Source organism: Oratosquilla oratoria, chromosome 11 (genome assembly GCF_046742065.1).
Source record: "Oratosquilla oratoria isolate Oo_2021 chromosome 11, ASM4674206v1, whole genome shotgun sequence".
NCBI classification, from domain to species: Eukaryota; Metazoa; Arthropoda; class Malacostraca; order Stomatopoda; family Squillidae; genus Oratosquilla; species Oratosquilla oratoria.
Window position 1 is genome coordinate 64,063,273 of NC_134787.1, and position 20,721 is coordinate 64,083,993.

General features: G+C 41.3%; 1 protein-coding gene across 3 annotated transcripts; it reads left to right on the forward strand.

Moving 5' to 3' along the window:
- Window positions 1–255: 255 nt before the first annotated feature.
- Window positions 256–20,721, forward strand: LOC143029880 (uncharacterized). Of its 3 annotated transcripts, XM_076193050.1 has the most exons (7): window positions 256–319; window positions 6,866–7,026; window positions 7,193–7,319; window positions 7,516–7,611; window positions 16,736–17,502; window positions 18,755–18,927; window positions 19,333–20,721. In XM_076193050.1, exons 1-7 carry the CDS (start codon window positions 311–313, stop codon window positions 19,395–19,397), a joined length of 1,398 nt encoding a protein of 465 aa, XP_076049165.1. In that variant the 5' UTR covers window positions 256–310; the 3' UTR covers window positions 19,398–20,721. The 3 variants fall into 3 exon arrangements, with proteins under 3 accessions (XP_076049165.1, XP_076049163.1, XP_076049164.1); XM_076193048.1 differs by having other exon boundaries at window positions 18,755–20,721; XM_076193049.1 differs by having other exon boundaries at window positions 257–319; window positions 6,851–7,026; window positions 18,755–20,721.

Below are 20,721 nucleotides of genomic sequence, written 5' to 3' on the forward strand. Positions count from 1 at the left end.
ACTAAGACGAGGATATTTACCTAAACCTCCTTGAAATGTTAAGGTGCCAAGTATTCATAAACATTTCGGTTTTTATGGAATGACAAGTTTACAAATCTGGAGGTTTACGTGTACATGGTAACTTACGTTTGGTATCCTCCATAAACCAACACAAAATATATCTATAAACAAATCTTTTTTTTTTTTTTAACGGTGTATCATTTGCTTTAGATGGCAACCGCTGTAACTGCCACTCACTCGCCTCCTACCCCACATCCTTTAGTGATAGCTGGCAAGTTGTAAAGAGAAGGACTATTGAATATAGTGTCGAATGGACAACGTAAGTACACTGTAGATGGCACTCATAGGGAAACTGTATTTCCAGTTACTACCAGTGTCTTTTATTTAACGGAGAAGTAGTTATCATAAATGAAAATTGTATTTGTATGTATGGCATGGTTAAATACCACTCGTACATACATTTTTCATGGAATTTGTTAAAAAAGGATCATCTTATAAATTGCCTGTATGACCATATGTTTTTGAACGCACGGTAATTAAAGGAAGAAATTTCACTACTCGCTCGCACCAATTCGTAACCCTCTATAACAGCGTTTCTCAACCTTTTCCGACCATAGTACCCCCTGTTGTCATGTCCAAGCAGTCCAGCACCCTTATCTAGTTATTAGGATAAAAGAAAGTGAAGTGTACTGCTTGATGATTCATTTTCATGATTCCTTAGAACTGAAACAGATTAACAATATTGTTTGTAGAAGAAATAAGAACACCCTAGAAAAATAAAATAACATGGTAAAAGTCAAATATGCACAACTAGGTAATCAATTATACATATATCAATGTGATTTTTGTGTGAATCACTTCCCAGCACCACTGTAATTGATTTCAGCACCCTAGGTTGGGAAACTGCTCTGGAACTGGCGCTCCGGGCGCTCCCTTGGCTTGCAGACGTATTCCTAGTGTCCCCATCCCCTCATACATATGCGAACTCCGAATTCGGACCAATTATGTATTCGCTTATAAGTCTAATTCCAGGCTTATCTTGTATAAACTGCGTACGCATTTCTTTACCTTACTGTTTATGACGATGTTTTGTCATTCAGTGCTATATGTAATTTTTATCAATGATCTTCCAGACACAGTCCAGTCAGAAGCATACTTATTTGCAGATGACACAAATGTATATAGAAAAAATAGAGAAGCAGATATTTAAATGCACTGCAAGACTGGTCGAACAAATGGTTATTAAGATTTCATCCTGATGAATATAAATACATGGCAAGCCAAGGAAGAACACAAAGAATAGACGAAAGGCAGTATGTAATGCGAAGAAAAAATGAAGAAAAGAACTGTATATTGCAGAAGACCGAGACGGAAAAAGATGTAGGTGTGACCATAGATACCAGACTAAGATTTGAGAAACACATCCAGGCTAAGGTAACGCAAGCCAATCAGACTTTGGGGATAATAAAGAGCATTTCAGACCATGGAATCAAACATCTAAGTGTTTTTTTAAAGCTATGGTTTGAACACACCTTGAATATGCACAGATTGTATGGATGCCTTGGAAGGAAAAAGATATCCCTTATAGAGAACGTACAGAGGTGAGCTACAAAGATCCTGGGATGAAGAATTTCTCATATAAGGAAAGACTTGGGAGATTGGACCTGCCCACCTTGAAATATAGAAGGGTTAGGGGAGATACAATTGAAGTGTACAAGATTATGCATAATTAACATGATCAAGACTGCACCAACGTTGATAAAATATGAAGGTATCACCAGGACCGCGGCAGGAAAAATGAGAACGCAGTAGTTCTCTGTAAGGATTATCGATACTTGGAATAGCCTACCAAGTCAAATAGTGAATGCCTCTAGTGTGCACTCTTTCGAAAATTTAATTATGATGCCGACCACAACACAGAACCAGTTGACTTTGAAGTTGATGCGGAAGATCTGGACATAGAGGTCTAATGCCCATGCGTCCAGTACATACATAAATAAACATAAGTAATTAACACCTAATGTCACCCTGTAGCCAACTTTAACCCCCCTTTTGCCTCACCTACCCCGAGATCTTGAAACATCGCCCACTTTGGAAACCGCCAACCGATTTTAATAAACAGAGAAACCCTTAATAGATGGAGATTCGTTAGAAAAAAAAATCTTGTTGAAATGCGCACAGTAGTACTAGGGAAAGGGAAAGGAATTATGAAAATATGTAATCCAGTGAAATCTAAGAATTACGAGGAAAAATTTCGTGAGGGTGAAAAACAGGATGCACAGAGTTATGCAAGGTAAGAACAAGAGAGGATATAACACTTTTCTAAGCGGATGCTGTGTAGAAAAATATACATAATTTTTCTTGTATCATGGTGTGTTGGTGGCGTAATAGAAAGCGTTGTAGTGTCGTATTCGAATCCCGCATTTCTCTCCAATACCCAGAATCGACTGTCACGTAGTACGCACCTCGCCACCTTTTGTTTATTTACATTGTAAAAAGTAAATATTTTTGGCTGCCATGACCCTTTTATTTAGATAAGAAAACATTCTCCCGGTACTGACTACTTCGGAGAATGATTCTTCGAAAGCCAAGACGGTCTTAGCTTAGGTAAACAAACACCGCTACTTTTGAATTTTTCAGGTGCGGGAGTTTCCATCGATTGAATAAAATCGTCTGGGGACCGTCAGAATGGAAGTAGAAGTCTTCATTGGCAGTGTAATGATGAAAGAACAGGCTATATTCGTATGTTTTGAGAGCGTTCCCGAGCAATACTTGTAACGAATTTCATACACTTGAAGAATTTATTATGGCTTACCCCAGCTTACTGTAGAGGGAAATTTAAGGTCTTCGGGGCTAATAAATGTGTGCGAGTTTGGTCATAGATTAAATGCAGCCTACCCGTTTCAGCTGTTTTCAATGGGGAAAGTATGGCAATAATTTATCGCGAAGCCGAATGCACCATTGGGTTTTTCGTAGTATATGTAGGAATTTTGTTCTGATCTTGATCCTAAAGAGGTAAGAATAATTTTGTTCAGTCAGCCTCGATTAGGTTTAGAACTTTAATACTTTGGCCCAGCGTTTCTCAACCTAAGGTTCCGCGAGAACAAGTGGGATAAGCTAGAGCACTTTTGATTTTTTATTTAATTTCATATACGTAATATAATTAAACACACATGACATATTCTTGGTTGTTGTAATAATGTAATACAGACACCATCCTATCTAACCTATTATTACGATGAAAATTAAATGAGAAAGATATGGTATATGTATTTTTTTTTGCGCAGTTTTTTTTTTAGACATGTAAGGGTAAAAAGGTTGCGAACCGCTGCTTTAGCCTATGCAAGAAATCCGTTCCATTCACTGGTAACGCGTGCGTCATTTATAATCTAATTTTCATTACATTCTACATAAGTAGCTAAACGCCGACTAGAATGCATAATTGCGAGAATTTATACATAGTATGATGCATCAGAGTAATGCATTTTTGCAACGTGTCATCATAGCACGCGCCAATAACATAAACATGGGAATTCACACACTATGCAGTTCCTATTCGTACATGCACATGGCAACACAGGCACCAGAAGAGAAATAATTATTGGATATTACATTGTTGATATCCTACATAAAGTAACCATTAAATTGAATTGGTCGTTTTCCGTCTTCAATTAAGCACAAGAAGGTAGGATTAATGGCTAATCATATATTTTCCGTCGGTAGTACCTAGAAAGTTAGGAGACAAATTCTTGTAAATTTGGAGAACTTCTGATCGTATAAATCTAGTGAAAATTAAACTGATGTTACAGAATTTTATGGCAAGATCAATAAATTGGCGAACGTCATTACACCATAGTCCACACTCCCGTGTGAATAATGAAAAGGTTACATATACAAATATAGTTTTATATATGTATGTACATAGGCTTGGTTATTGTACAAAAACAGATTATGATATGATGAAAATGAATGATTTTATATGGAGTAATTCGAGGATGAAGGTGAAATACAATTTTTACAATAACAGTGGCAGAGTAAAGACATCGGAATTTGCGGAAACAGATTACGCGGGAAAACTTAATATACTTGTCCCTCCCCTTCCTAGAGACGAGGTAGGAGGAACGAAATTTTTGTCTTGAGGTCTAACGAGTTGTCAGCAGGATCGGATGTCACAGACATTGCAGGTGTTAGGTCTGGTGTTAACGTGTAGTCTGGTTCAACACGGTATATGGCCACGGCGTCCGTAGAATCATGCCTATCGATGGTGACGGTCCTCCTCGTACGACGTATCACCTTGAAGGGACCTTGGTAAGGCTGCTGCAACGGTCTCTTGACGGCGTCCACCCTGACGAAGACGTGTGTGCAGGTTGCAAGGTCGTCGTGGACGAAGGTCTTTGCTGGGGGAAGTGCGGGGCTGCACAGGTTGGAGGCTTTTCGTGGCTCTCTTGAGACGTGTGCTGAAATCCTGAACGATGCAGGGTTCAGGATCGGGTGTGGCAGCAAGGATTTCCCCCTAGGAAGTCTGAGCGTGGTGCCATAAACAAGCTCAGTGGAGTTGTGGAGGCCTGTTTTCAGGGAGGTCCTTATCCCAATTAGGATGAGAGGAAGGGGTAGCAACCAGCTCTCTCGTTGAGCTGAGGATGCCAGGGAAGACTTGAGCTGATGGTGGAAGCACTCAACTTTACCATTGGCTTGTGGATGGTAGCTGGATGTCCTTTAACGGCGGATACCAAGGAAAATCATAATATTGTTCCACATGTTGGATTTGAATTAGCTGCTATTGTCTGAGGTGAGGTTTACTGGAACACCAAATCTAGAGACCCATGTGGCAATGAAGGCGTGTGCGACGGAGTTGGTGGTGGTGTCTGTTAGGGGTGCAGCTTTGGGCCAGCATGTGAAACAATCTACACAGGTTAACAGGTAGCAATAGCCGTTGGAGTAAGGTCTATGTGGACATAGTCAAATCTCTCCAAGATGGGTGTAAAAGTGGCTGTAGAAGAGGTGGTGTGATGAGTTACTTTGGAGGCCTGGCAGCTGATGCAAGTTCGTGTCCAGTGCCTGACATCTTTCTTGATGCCTGCCCATATAAAACTTGAGGTCATCATCTGGGATGCACGAATTCCAGGATGAGAAAGGTCGTGCAGGTGTCAGAAGAGCTGGTGTCAATGGTGTGCTGGGATGTACGGGCAAACAGTATTGGTGGATACATCAGCAAAAATGGCAACCTGGGTTTTTGGGAGTGTGATCCTCTTCATCTTTAGTGTGGTGTTCTGTATAAGTTGCTGCAGCTCGGTGTCGTTAGTCTGGTCTGCAGTGATGGTGGCGTAGTTGATGGGAGAGGCTGTAACAGTAGAGATGTTGCCAAAGAGGATGTCAGCTGGGGACATTGTTGAATCCTTTAATGTGGCGTATATCAGTTGTGAATTGAGCTACAAAGTCTATGTAACGCAGCTGTCGTGGTGTGTATGAGTCTTTGTTCTTGTGGAACATAGGGGTCAGGGGTTTGTGTTTGGTGTAAATGTGGAAGTAGCGGCCCTCGATGAAGTAAGGGAAATGTTTGATGGCTTTGTAGATGGTGAGCAGTTCTCTGTCATAGGCACTATATTAAGATTCTACATGGTTGAACTTCTTGGAGAAGATGGAAATGGGCTTCCAATGTCAGTCGATAAGGTGTTGGAGGACAGCACCAACACCGATGTCAGAGGCGTCTGTGGTGATAGGGGTGTCTGTGTTTGGATCAGGAAAATGGGGTGTAGCAGCACTACTGAGGGCTTGTTTGGTGGTGAGGAAGGCAGTCTCGGCTGATGGTGTCCAGATTAGGGTGACAGACTGTCCTTTTTTTTTGCTGGGTTTGATCAAGGCGTACAGGGGTTGAAATAAGAATGAGCAGCGAGGAATGAAGCGGTTGTAGTAGTTGACCACCCCAAGGAGTTGTTTGAGATGGCACTGAGTAGATGGCTTTAGGAACTACTCGATGGACTTGCACTTTGCTGGAAGAGGAGCTATGACTGTTGGAGATAGTTCATGTCTGAGGAATTTGATGGAGGTGACTCCAAACTCAGACTTGTCAATGTTGATCAGGATGCTGTAATCTCATATTCAGGAGAAAACTTGTTGAAAATGTTGGTTGTGAGTGGCTTCATCTAGACTGGCTATGAGGAGGTCGTTGATGTAGGTGAAGCAGTAGGGAAGTCCTTGCAGGATCTCATCAGTGAAGCGTTGGAAGGTTTGTTCTGCGTGACATATTTGAACAAGCCAAAAGGTCGCATCCGACCTAGATATGGACCAAAAGGTCTCCTGTTGGCATGCTCCACCTTTGTAATCCTTTGATGGCAGTCTTCGGGATGTCTGCTGGGTGGATGGTAATTTGATGGAAGGCCATGATGAGATCGATCCGAGAGAAGACAGTGGAACCAGAGAGCTGTGATGAGAGGTCCTATGGGGATACGCTTGCGCCACCTGGCTGCGTCAGATTGACCAAAGCTTCCTTGAGGCCCACAGGTGGGATTACCTGCCTGTGTATATAAAGACCGGACGGAACGCCAAAGATTCAGATCACCCCGGAGCATCACACTGTGAGCCTGGCTCGCGGCCTCTGTTGTTTTTTCACATCCTCCCCCCTCCCCCACAAGCAAACCAAGTTGAGACATGACTTAAAATACACAGTCATAACCTCCCTCCCCATCTCTCCCCACCCTCTTTTTGTCGCACTTATAGCGAGCTATAATTACTGGTGCCCAGTACTCATTTCTAAATAAACAAATTCTCTCTATCAGAGTTTGCCTGTAAACCAGCTTAACATTATGTAATTTCAAAGCCTACAACATGAAATTACTTTCATTCTGACTAGCATTTCCATTCTTAGTCTTGCACTATGAGATGGGTGAGGCCACTTGGCGAAATGGAGAAGTACTTCCTGCAGAGTGTGGAGACCGGAGGAGACCGTGTGGCATTCACTCTGAGCTTGAAGACTTCAGAACACCTGCCTGATGACGTTGTGAGAAATGCATACCTGGAGTTGGTTAGGTAAATTACATTAGTTAGAATAATTGTCATTACAAAAAAAATGACAACTCTCATTGAAAATGTAAATACCTTTCAGGGATTCCCAATGATTAATGTACAATTGAATGTTCTTGCATATAACCTACAAAACCTTAATTTACATTAATGTTTTTCATTTGGTACACAGGGCTGCACCTAATCTTCAGGTATGTGTTGAGGAGCGCAGACATAAGCCGTGGTTCCGCCAGAAGAATCCAGAGAGCATCAATAACCTGACCTTCTTGGAAGAACCCACCATAGAACTTGCAACAGCGGTAAGCCACAATATGGACTTCAGCTTGATAGGTATTACTTAACACAACTTTTCCTGATTTTTTATTTTATTTAATTTTTATTAAATATCAACAACTTAATGTGCGTCTGTTTAGGTGTATTGATTATATATTCCATTATATTGGTGATTAGTTATTATCCTTCTGCTTGTATGACTGCAATTCGAATGTGTTGCAGCACCACAAGAAAATGTTGAACCAAATATATGAGAGAGGAGGTCCCCTTTGGTACCTCAGGGTCATCCGCGTTTGTCAGGACTCTATGAACCCCCAGGTAAGGAGCCTAAACAAAGACAAATTGTGTTTAATAAACTGTTGTTCTGTTGATGGTAATGAGGCATGCCACTGAAGACTTACTCTAAGCTTTTGATTTTGATTAATTTGTTTATTTCATATACCTATTTGGAATTTGAAGGTAAAAATCCAAAACATACATGCTCATTTGAAGTTTTGACTTTAAAACAATATTATTTCTGAGTTTTCTTCCAAGGTTTTGATTACTCAGCCATTCCTAGGTGACTCACATGGTCATAAGATTTCTGAAATATTTTTCATTGTGCCTATTAATTTTGTTTGTTTTTATTCATGAATAAATCTGGTGCTCTGGTCTATGGTCTAGTTTGCTCATTTGTTTAGGAGCACTATACAAGGATAGAATAGAACAATATTTTTCAGTGCTTAGGCAATAGTAGTCATACATACATACATATACCAAGGCTTTTTCCCCCTTACAAAGGAGGTAGCCAAAAAGGAAAAGGCATAAAATCATTCCCACCCATTCCATCCCTGAATACACTCCACACCCCTCCACCCTCTTATCTTAGCACCTCCTGGATGATGGGTCATCCCTGCACCTTGTCCACTGCCCTGGGTCAGAAGCAGTGTCAAAAGACACAGCACATCCACAGCAAGGCTGCTTCATTAAATCGGCGACCCCCCCCTCTCCGTCCCCCATGCATAAAAGGAGAAGACGGGGGAGAAATCCCTTTGGGCTGCATCAAAATTTGCTCACACATACTACTTCCCCCCCATCCCACCACATGCATTACAACGTCATCCATATACAACCATTCTCCATTCACCCCTGTCTTCTGTCCTCTCCCGTCCTTCCTCAACAGACATTCCCCTCTTCCCCAAAGCCCCCTTCACCCCATCCATCCACCTCATCCTAGGATGTCCCCTCATGTTCACTCCCTCCACATCTGCCTTCCATACCTCTTTTACTAGTCTTTCTTAACTCATTCTTTCCATGTGTCCAAACCATCCTAATATTCTTTCATCAACCCTACTCCCAACTCCCTTTCCACCCCTATTCTCCTCCTCACCTCCTCATTTCTCACTCTATCTAGCCTAGTAACCCCCATCATACTTCTCAGACACCTCATCTCAAATACATTCAAACTCCTTCTCTCTTCCTCTCTTATGTTCCATGTTTCTGCCCCATACAATGCTGTTGGCACAATCACTCCTTCATTCAGTCTCCTCTTAGCATCCATTCCCAAATGTCTAAACCTCATTACACTTTTTAATCCACCCAGGCATTTACTCGCTTCTCTCAATCTACATTCTACCTCCACCTCCACTCCACCTTTTCCTGCCACATTTGTACCCAAGTATCTAAAACTATCCACTTCCTCCAGTTGCTCTCCCTTAATGCTCACTTCCAGTCTACTGCCACTTTCACCCCTTGAACATCTCATCACCTTACTTTTACCCATATTTATCTTCAGCTTTCTTCTATCACACACTCACCCAAACTCTGTCACCAACTTCCTCAATCCCTCCTCCAATCCTGCCACAAGGGCAGTGTCGTCTGCAAACAACAACTGGCTCACCTCCCACTTTTCTCCATTTTCTTTAACTATCTCCAATCCCTGACCCACCACCCTTGCATTTACCTCTCGCACTACCCCATCCATGTACAAGTTGAACAGCCAGGGTGACATAATGCATCCCTGATGAAGTCCCACCTTTACCTCGAACCACTCACTCTCTCCATTTCTAATCCTGACACAAGCTCTACTACTCTCATAAAAACTCTTGACAGCTCCTAGAAGCTTTCCTCCTATCCCGTATATCCACAAAACCTCCCACAGTGCCTTTCTGTCTACCCTATCGTAAGCCTTTTCCAGATCCATAAAAGCCCAAAAAACATCCTTCCCCTTTCCTATAGCTTTCTCACATATCTGTCTTACCACAAAAATTTGATCTACACAACCTATACCCGTCCTAAATCCACACTGTTCCTCACCAATTACTCCCTCTGTTCCTCTCCTAATCCTCTCAATCAAGATCCTCCCATAAGCCTTCCCAACTACACTTAACAAGCTAATCCCTCTGAAACTACTACATTCACACTTGTCCCCTTTTCCCTTGTAAAGTGGAACTATACAGGCACTCCTCCAGTCCTCCATCACTCTACCCTCTATCCAGCAAACATTAAATAACCTCACCAGCCAGTCCACCATCACTGAACCTCCTTTTTTTTAGATATTCTGCATGGCATCCATCCAGACCAGGTGCCTTACCTGCTTTCATGATCTTAACAACTGCCTTCACTTCATCCTTCCTTATTTCTCCTCCATTTTCCTCACTCGTCACGGTCATTTTCTTAGCATTTCCCACTGCAGCTATCTTTCCCTCCCTATCCTCCTTCACATTTAGCAACTCCCTAAAATACTCTGCCCATCTTCCCCTTACTGCCTTCTCTTCCATTATCATCTCTCCATCTGCACCTTTTACCTTTTCTTCTCTACTTGATTTGCCTCCTCTTCCTCTCTTAATTTCTTTCCAAAACATCTTTTTTTTACTTTCAAAATTTTCTGTCATACTCTTACCCCACTTCACATCTGCTCTCCTCTTTGCCTCCTGATAAAAATAACAATGACAATAATAATGATAATAATGATGATAATAACAATGACATAATAATTATAACAACAACAATAAAAGTAATAATAATGATGATGATGATAATTGAAGACAGTGAGAAGCCTACACTAAGAGGTGCCTGACTGCAGCTGCAGCCATCACCTTTAACCCATGAGCTTGGACTGTTGGGGAAGGTAACATTCACTGCTGTGAACTGAAGAGAAGTATGGAATTTGAACTTACAACAACGTAAATGTGAGACCAGCATGTTTCCAATTATGCAACCAGTGTATTATTAATAATAGTACATACACATATCAAAGACTTTTTCCCCCTTACAAGGGAGGTAGCCAAAGTTAGGGGCATAAATCCATTCCCACCCATTTCATCTTCACATATTCCACTCCCATTCACCACTCCTCCCTCCCTTTTTTCCTGGCTCCTGTATGATAGTTCATCCCTACATCTTGCCCAGTGCCCTGGGTTGGAAGCAATGCAGCAAAACACAGCACATCTACAGCAAGGCCACTTCATTTAATTAGTGACCCCCCTTCTTTGTCCCCTCATGCAGAAAAAGAGAAGACAGGGAGAAATCCCTGTGGGATGTGTCAAAATATCATTCACACATACTCCCTAATCCCCCCATTCCCCACCCTCCCATGCATCATAGTATCATCCATACACAACCATTCTCCACTCACCCTTATCTTCTGTCTTCTCCCTTCCTTCCTCTTTTCTAGTGCCCTTTTTACCCCATCCATCCATCTCATCCTTGGTCGCCCCCTCATGTTCACTCCCTCCACCTTTGCCTTCCACACCTCTTTTACTAATCTTCACACATTCTTTCCATTTGTTCAAACCATTCCAATACTTTTTCATCAACCCTATTCCCCAACTCCCTTTCCACCCCCACTCTCCTCCTCAGCTCCTTGTTTTTCACTCTATCCATCTTAGTAACCCCTACCATACTTCTCTGGCATTTCATCTCAAACACATTTAAACTCTTCCTCTCATACATTACATTTTTCTGCCCCATACAGTGCTGTCACTACAATCACCCCTTCATGCAATCTCCTCTTAGCATCCATTCCCAAATGTCAATTTCTCATTACATTATTTAATCCCCCAAGGCATTTACTTGCTTCTCTCAATCTACATTCTACCTCCACCTCCACTATTCTCTCTCCTGCCCCATTCGCCTTCAAGTATCTAAAGCTATCCATTTTCTCCAGTCTCTCTCCCATAATACTCACATCCAGTGATAATAGTAATAATAATAATAATAATAATAATAATAATTAATAATAATAATGATAATAATACTACTACTACTACATACATATACCAAGGCTTTTTCCCCCTTCCAAGGGAGGTAGCCAGAAAGGGAAAGGCATAAAAACACTCCCACCCATTTCATCCCTAAATACACTCCACACCCCTCCCACCCTCCCTCTCATCTGAGCACCTCCTGGATGACGGGTCATCCCTGCACCCTGCCCACCGCCCTGGGTCAGAAGCAGTGTCGCAAGACACAGTACATCCACAGCAAGGCCACTTCATTTAATCGGCGACCCCCCCTCTCCGTCCCCCTTTGCATATAAGGCGAGGACGGGGAGAAATCCCTTCGGGCTGCGTCAAAATTCATTCACACATACTACCCCCCCCCCCCACCCCCCCCGCCCATTCCTCCTCATGCAGTCACAACATCATCCATATACAACCATTCTCCACTCACCTCTGTCTTCCGTCCTCTCCCTTCCTTCCTCAACAGACATTCCCCCCTTCCCCAAAGCCCCCTTCACCCCATCCATCCACCTCATCCTAGGACGTCCCCTCATGTTCACTCCCTCCACATCTGCCTTCCATACCTCTTTTACTAGTCTTTCTTCACTCATTCTTTCCATGTGTCCAAACCATCCTAATATTCTTTCATCAACCCTATCTCCCAAATCCTTTTTCACCCCCTGTTCTCCTCCTCACCTCCTCATTTCTCACTCTATCCAGCCTAGTAACCCCCACCATACTTCTCAGACACCTCATCTCAAACACATTCAAACTCCTTCTCTCTTCCTCTCTTATGTTCCATGTTTCTGCCCCATACAGTGCTGTTGGCACAATCACTCCTTCATACAGTCTCCTCTTTGCATCCATTCCCAAATGTCTATTCCTCATTACACTCTTTAAACCACCAAGGCATTTACTCGCTTCTCTCAATCTACATTCTACCTCCACCTTCACTCCACCTTTTCCTGCTACACTTGCACCCAAGTATCTAAAGCTATCCACTTCCTCCAGTCGCTCTCCCTTAATGTTCACTTCCAGTCTACTGCCACTTTCACCCCTTGTACATCTCATCACCTTACTTTTACCCACATTTATCTTTAGCTTTCTTCTATCACATACTCTCCCAAACTCTGCCACCAGCTTCCTCAATCCCTCCTCTGACCCTGCCACAAGCGCAGTGTCGTCCGCAAACAACAGCTGGCTCACCTCCCACTTTTCTCCATTTTCTCTAACCATCTCCAATCCCTGACCCACTACCCTAGCATTCACCTCTCGCACCACCCCATCCATGTATAAGTTGAACAGCCAGGGCGACATAACGCATCCTTGACGAAGTCCCACCTTTACCTCAAACCACTCACTCTCTCCATTTCTAATCCTGACACATGCTCTACTACTCTCATAAAAACTCTTGACAGCTCCCAAAAGCTTTCCTCTTATCCCATAAATCTGCATAACCTCCCACAGTGCCTTTCTGTCTACCCTATCATAAGCCTTTTCCAGATCCATAAAAGCCCAAAAAACATCCTTCCCCTTTCCTATAGCTTTCTCACATATCTGTCTTACCACAAAGATCTGATCTACACAACCTCTACCTGTCCTAAATCCACACTGTTCCTCACCAATTACTCCTTCTGTTCCTCTCCTAATCCTCTCAATTAAGATCCTCCCATAAGCCTTCCCTAGTACACTTAACAGGCTAATCCCTCTGAAACTACTACATTCACACTTGTCCCCCTTTCCCTTGTAAAGAGGAACTATACAGGCACTTCTCCAGTCCTCCGGTACCCCACCCTCTCTCCAGCAAACTACTACTACTACTACTAATAATAATATTAATGTTTATAAAATAATAATAATAATAATAATAATGATAATGATAATAATAATAATAATAATAATAATAATAATAATGATAATGATAATAATATGATTATAATTGTAATACATACATACATACATATACCAAGGCTTTTTCCCCCTTACTAGGGAGGTAGCCAAAAAGGAAAAGGCATAAAATCATTCCCACCCATTCCATCCCTGGAAACACTCCACACCCCTCCACCCTCCCATCTTAGCACCTCCTAGATGATGGGTCATCCCTGCACCCTGTCCACTGCCCTGGGTCAGAAGCAGTGTCGCAAGACACAGCACATCCACAGCAAGGCCACTTCATTAAATCGGCGACCCCCCCTCTCCGTCCCCCCATATAAAGGAGAAGACGGGGAGAAATCCCTTCGGGCTGCCTCAAAATTTTGCTCACACACACTACCTCACCCCCCCATCCCCCCCGTCCATTCCACCATATGCATCACAACATCTTCCATATACAACCATTCTCCATTCACCCCCGTCTTCTGTCCTCTCTCGTCCTTCCTCAACAGACATTCCCCTCTTCCCCAAAGCCCCCTTCACCCCATCCATCCATCTCATCCTAGGACGTCCCCTCATGTTCACTCCCTCCACATCTGCCTTCCATACCTCCTTGTAATAACAAAAGTAATAATGATAGCAATAATAATAATAATAATACATATGTATACCAAAGGCTTTTTCCCCCCATATAAGGGAGGTAGCCAAAAAACAAAGGCATAAAAACCACTCCCACCCATTCCATCCCTATCACACTCCACTCCCCTCCACCTTCTTCCCTCCCTCTTATCTTGGCACCTCCTGGATGACGGGTCATCCCTGCATCTTGTCCACTGCCCTGGGTCAGAAGCAGTATTGCACGACACAGCACATCCACAGCAAAGCCGCTTCATTAAATCAGCGACCAGCCCTCTCCATCCCCTCATGCAGAAAAGGAGAAGATGGGGAGAAATCCCTTTGGGCTGTGTCAGTTTTTTCTCACACATACTCCCCCCATCCCCCACCCATTCCACCTCATGTATAATAATAATAATGAAAATAACTAATCAATCTGTTGTACCTGGTCTCTTTTGTAGAAGACTGGCCTTCATGTAACAGGCAGGACCTCTGGGCAGGACCATAAATCACTCAGGAAAAATATTCTGATGTTATTTAGTGATTGTTAGTGTAGACTACAGGAAAGGAGCAAGGCTCATTGGGTCCCGTCTCCTATTCTCTAATTTTCTAACATACCCAGACTCGCATTCATGTACAGTTTCAACTTAATCTATATCTTTGATTTCCAATTATCATATTTAGATTTGAACTCAAGTATTGTTTGAGCTTGGGCTATATCATCTAAGCTATTCCACATATATATGCATCCATATGGAAAAATGTATTTCTTCATATCCTTTTGATATTTGGTCTTTCTTAATTTACTTCCATGACCTCTTAAAGCCCTCCCATCTTTAATCAGATCTCTTCTTTTGGTTCTTTGTTTCTACCTTTGTGATTTGGCACTACATTTGTCCTTTTCCAATCAAGCAGCACAATGCCCTCTTTCAAACTGGATCTTGTCTGCTAGTTGTTCCCTACATTCTTTAAGTATCCAGTTTGAGATCCCATCAGGTCCTAAGGTTTTGTCACTTCCAATGATCCCAGGAGATTGAGCACTTCCCTCACTTCTACATTTATATCTGCTAAACCCGTTTTTTTTTTTTTTTTTTTTTTGCTCCCCTCGCTTTTCTGAAAAAAAAATTGCGTTCTTTGGTAATGGCCAACCCTTCATTATTTCTGCCTGCGCTGAGGCCTCTTCAAGGACCTCACCTTCTACTATTAATATGGTGATTTCTTCCCTGTGTTTCAGTTTACCATTTATAAACATGTAAAGCAGTTTTGGTTCATCTTTGTATTTATCTATTACACCTCTTTCAAAATTGCTTTATTCCACATTTTTGGCACACATTTCTTCACTCATAGGTTGTAAATGTCAAGAAAGATTTCCCATTTCCTCCTTATTCCTGTGGTATTCATGAATTACATCTATTTTGTTTCTTCAAAGAACTTTTTCAGCTGTAAGTAATCTGCTTTCCTAAATTGAGTCTCCCTTGCCTATTTGATTCATTCCTTGGCTCTATTTCCTTATCCTCCAGCTGAAATTCAATTGTAACATGGTCTCTTTTTCCTGTTGGGCAAAGGTAGTTCAAGGAGTTAATGATGTTTGGCTGTTTGGTTAGTAACAGACCTAATCTTGTAGGAGTGTCATCTCCTCTTACCCTGGTCACTTCTTTTACCCACTGGGTCATTGTGTTCTCCATTGCTATACTCAACAGGGTATCTCCCCAGGAATTTGCTTTACCACTTACTTCCCAGTCCTCCCAGTTGACCTAACCACAATTAAAATCTCCATTAAGGACTGTATTACTACTGAGGTGTTGTGTGTCTTCTATGTAGTGGATGAATCTGGGACAGTATGAGTCTGTGACTAGGTCTATTCTGTGTTGGTACTGTTTTAATGCTAAATGGTGTCCTACACAAAGATGTAAACAGTGTAGTTCTTATCAGTTGTAGGATTATCATTATTTTTCCCTTTTTTTGTGGGGCATATGTTTTGTGGGGGGTTGAATTATTGAGTTTGATAGTCTTTCTTGAAGGGGTTGTTTATTGATCTGAGTGTGATCTGAGTGTGGATTTTTTGTGTGGCATAGGTGGTAGGTTGTCGTAGATGTTTAAGTAGTATGCTGCTGGTGTCGTTTTTGTTTTTGGTGGTGCTTGTGAAATGTAGTGTAAAGATGTTTAGGTTTCTGACATAAAACTGTGTGCCTGTCACTTTCATGTGATGTTCTATGGGAAGAATTTTTATTTCTGTATGTAGGTGTCCAATAGGGGTGGTTATGGTGCATCCTCAGTGCTCCATTCTGTAAAGTTTGCAAATTGTTTGTGTTCATCTTGCTAATTGCTGGGAACCATCCTGTGGAAGCATATTCTAGGGTTATTCTGATGAATTATTTACAAATGGTCATTAAACTTTCTTTTTGTTGTCCAGTGTCAGTGCTAATGATGGTTTTCAATAGGTTTGTTTTCTTGTTGATTTTTGCTGTTAGGTCCTTGACATGTGGGCTGAATGTCATAGGAGTATCAGATGTTAGATGGGTTGTTGGGTTATCATTAGGTCATCTGCATAGCTAAGTGCTTTGGTGTTATGTTCTAGATCAGGTTTGAGGAAATCACATGTGAAGAGTTTCAATGATGTAAATATGATTGAGAGTATTACCTGTTAGGAGACTCCATTGAACAGTATATCAGTCTAATAAATTTGGTTGTTAATAGTCTTGAACATGTTTCTTAAAACTTTACTTTGATTTGATATATATGTGATTCATTTACAGACCCTTGGCAGATGCTACTTGACTGTGCTAGTTTTTGGGTTCCACCATGCCATCACAGATGGAACATCCAATTTCATGATGGCTGGTCATTTTGTGTCACTCCTGGAAGAAGCAATGAAGAACCAGACAAAGCAGTCATCAGAAAGTGTGTTCAGATTTTCTACCTCCAGACAAATTGATTTCTTATTAGGATGGGGATGTATGAAAATGAATATGAGCCAGTGCAGTAGACGAAGAGAAACTGAGAAGACAAGACAGCTATTTCAGTCTGAGCCAAAGCTTCTAGAACTGAGCCCATCAGGTCATATTGAAAAGACAACCCATGTAATGAGGAGACATCTTGATGAGAGTTTATCAGAAAAGTTTATGCGCAGATGTAAGCGGGAAAACATTAGTATCCACTCAGGCTTTAGTGCCCTCCTCAATCTCGCTCATGCTGTGTTTATGACAGAAGCCCACCTAGAGAAGGACAACCCTAAAGGTTTCATTATCAATAGTTTGCACACTATCAACATGCGCCAGTACTTGTGTGGTAATAATTCAAAGACTGTTGGAGCTCTGGTTAATCTCTTACCTCTAGAACAGTGTGTTGACCCCCAGATTTCCATTAATGGAGAGTTCTGGAACCATGCCATTGAGCTGCACAAGCAGTCTCTGAAGGGTATCCTCAATGGAACATCCACTCGCATGACATCCTCGTACTTAATGTTACATAAGGAAAACCCGGAGAATCGTAGTGTCGAGGGTCATCCGACTGTGTACTTTATGTAAGTATATTTTGTGTTGTTCTAAAAAGAAATTGTCTGAGCTGAATAAAACAATGTTGTAATTACATGATGCAAGGATGCCGTTGTGCTGAAGGGGTAAATTGGGATGGTCTTTATCCTGTTATTATAGCAATGCCCTCCCAGGTGGTAATGTGTTGTTAGATTTCAGTGTTGTCCAGTTTACAGTATGGCTGTAAAGCTATCCAAGTGTCTCCCTTTTGTCTATGTAGACTGCTGTCAGACTGTTTCATACATCTTCATGGTGCCAACTATAGGCAATTCACTCAAAGAATCTCAGTTGATCCTGCGTTATCAGTTGGCAGCCTTGCTACAATGCAGCTTACGAACTTTTTCATATCTAAATATTAAATTTTTTGACCACATACATTGGTACAACCATATTCAAAGACTCAAGAAGATAATGAATATGAGATGATGAATGCCGTAAACTAATTGAGATGCGAAAAACCATGAGTGGTATGTACTCAAGTCATGTTCAGTTTTGACTCATGAGATTGATTGGGGTGGAGTGAGGGAGGGAGCTAGATGCTGTGCTTCCCGCCACCTGTCCAGTATCAAAAGATAATCATATAAACCTTTCATTTTCTCTTTTATGTGTCACTTTATGGAATATGTGAAAGCACAGTCATATTTATGACTATTTTATATTACAGAAGACATGTTAAGTTTTACAACCAGCCTCATAATGACTGGACACAGTGATAATAAATAAAATGCTGTATAAACATTAAGATTATATTCCTTATCTTATACTCATTATAATTACTTTCTTCACACTATCGAGATGGAAAGCTTTGAAATAGATGAACAAGGACTGATTCATCCCTAGATGTACATGGAATTTGTGTAACTCGTATAGTCACTGAGCTAAGTGAAGAAATATAACTGTATTTTAAGGAGCTTGAAGTTTCAGCCAGCTCAATGGGGGAAGGGTGAGCAGGGCTGCCATTTGAAAACGCAGAATCGACTGAGATTCTTTGAGTGAATTGCCTATAGGTGGTGATGAATTCCTTCTGTACTGGATGGCACTCTCCTGTTGTGGCTGCTGCATTGGCTATTCTGTTCATCTCAGTGGTACCCCCTACAGTAGTGTGCTTTTTAGATGCTTGTTCCAGCTAATACACATTTTTTACAACTGAGGGCAGGACCCCATGCTGGAAAGGTTAATGGTGACCCTATTTTGGCCCAAGTCCTCCCCCACAGTCCATCATGTTTCTCTCCTCTTTTGCAGAACCAATGGTGTGGGCATAGTGGACAAGTACTTCCCTTCCTCTGTCCTGGGCAAGGACATGTCCCAAGATTCCATGACAAGCACCACCAACTTTCATCTGATTGATCTCATGCAATCAACTTCACAGTCGAGCCACCTCTGTATGGCTCTCATCAACTTCTACATCTTCCAGGGTCAGTTTACATATTGTATTGATTACAACACAGAATGGTTGACTGACAAAACAGTAGAACACTTGTTGAATGTAATTGAACAACTGTTCATTCAGTTAGTGGGGTATTCATAAGAGAAGATAGGTGAAATCATAGATTTATCTTCGAAAATAATCACCAAGGTGAACATGTTCTTTAGAATAGAGAAAGCATTTCTGAATTAGCAATTTTATTTTTGTGAACCACTGTATGCAGTAGTTTTGATGTTTGATCTAGTATGCCTGTTTGTTTGACTGAATATTAAGATATTGTATATATGTCATTATGGCAAGGAATGTGCTTGAGATGTAACAGTTACAGTATGAAGGTTTTTGACATGTGTGTTTTGTAACCAGACTATTTTCTCATCTTTCCTTGGCCCATCAGAACCTGTCACCACCATTCTCTCTATAACAAGTCCAGATTCAAGAAGATTACTCCTAATTAATTAGATTTTGCCATTAAGGAGTTAACATGGAGATGAATAGAATAGCTAAGCGGTGGCCAGGACAGAAACATAAAGTTTCTCTATATTTGAAAGGTTTCATCAAAGCTACAGATGAAGTGTCTCAGAGATGATTAAAATAGCCTGGTGGCAGCCAAAATAAGAGGAAAGTGTCACATGATAAGGAAGGGGTTGTTTATGTGCAGAATACCCTAATAAATAAAGACTTCACTGCCAGCATACAGATTTTGGTGTGTGTACACCCAAATCATGTTGCTGTCAAGTGTATCACTCATGTGCCTCATTTGCACATTGAGAGCACACTGCCCTCTTAGTTAGCACTGGTTAGGGCCGCAGTGACAAATATCATTTCATTTGAGTGTTGTATATATTCTACTTCTGTGAATGTACACTGAGACATTAGTATGTTGATACTTTTTTCTATGTACAACTTCCCCAATCAATATTTATTTTATTTCAACAAATTCTTTATTATTATTATTATTATAATTTCAAGCTTAAGCCAGTAAGGGATAGAGAGTGATTTGAAGTGAGAAATTCCTGAAAGGAAAAACAGGAGAAGAGAACAGATGGGGACAATATCTGTAGTATCAGAAGCCTACAACCTCAGGTTCTACTTCTGCTAGTTTGTGGGATGGCTACTTCAGCTGCAGCCATCACCGCTGTTGTGAAATGGGCTTCCATGAGACCAGTATCACCTTTTGGGGGCCTGTAGGTGGTTTCTCACTTTGCGACCATGTCCTGGAAGAGGGGCCATTCGGTGTCCCTCGTTCTCCACGTTGGAAGATGAAGGGTTGGAGGCTGGAGTACTACCTGTTGGAGAGTGAAGTGATAGTGAACTGGTTGCTCAAGAAGGAACCATGAGATGGATTGTAGGATATTTTGGCCACCGACTTGCACCCTAGGACGTTTCAATCATATCCCATAGGGTGGATGTTTAATTGATAATATTTTTGGTATAACTGGATTTACCCAAGTGTTCTGTATTATATCTTTAATGTATAATGCACGAACTATGTATTTAACACACATTTAACTGCATGTGTATATTTTTCTATATTTTTCATTGTTATGACTATTAGTATTATAGTGCAATAGTTTGTCCATCCCTCTTGACTATCAGTGTGTACTTGGAATTAATTGGTCTTATGTCTCTCAAGGTGTCTTTCACCTTGTATTAACCAAGATGGAGAATGTAAAGGGTGATAATCTTGTATTTTGTATTTAGGCCTAAGTTCACGAATAAGAGCATTTTAGTATATAGTGTAATAATCTTGTATTTTGTATATATATGTCAGTGAATAAAATTT

What these genes read in the sequence shown, in the direction of transcription:
- LOC143029880 (XM_076193048.1), top strand. An exon ending in GCATACCTGGAGTTGGTTAG is followed by an intron (nt 7,027 to 7,192) that starts GTAAATTACATT and finishes TTTGGTACACAG; the next exon opens with GGCTGCACCTAATCTTCAGG. An exon ending in CCATAGAACTTGCAACAGCG is followed by an intron (nt 7,320 to 7,515) that starts GTAAGCCACAAT and finishes AATGTGTTGCAG; the next exon opens with CACCACAAGAAAATGTTGAA.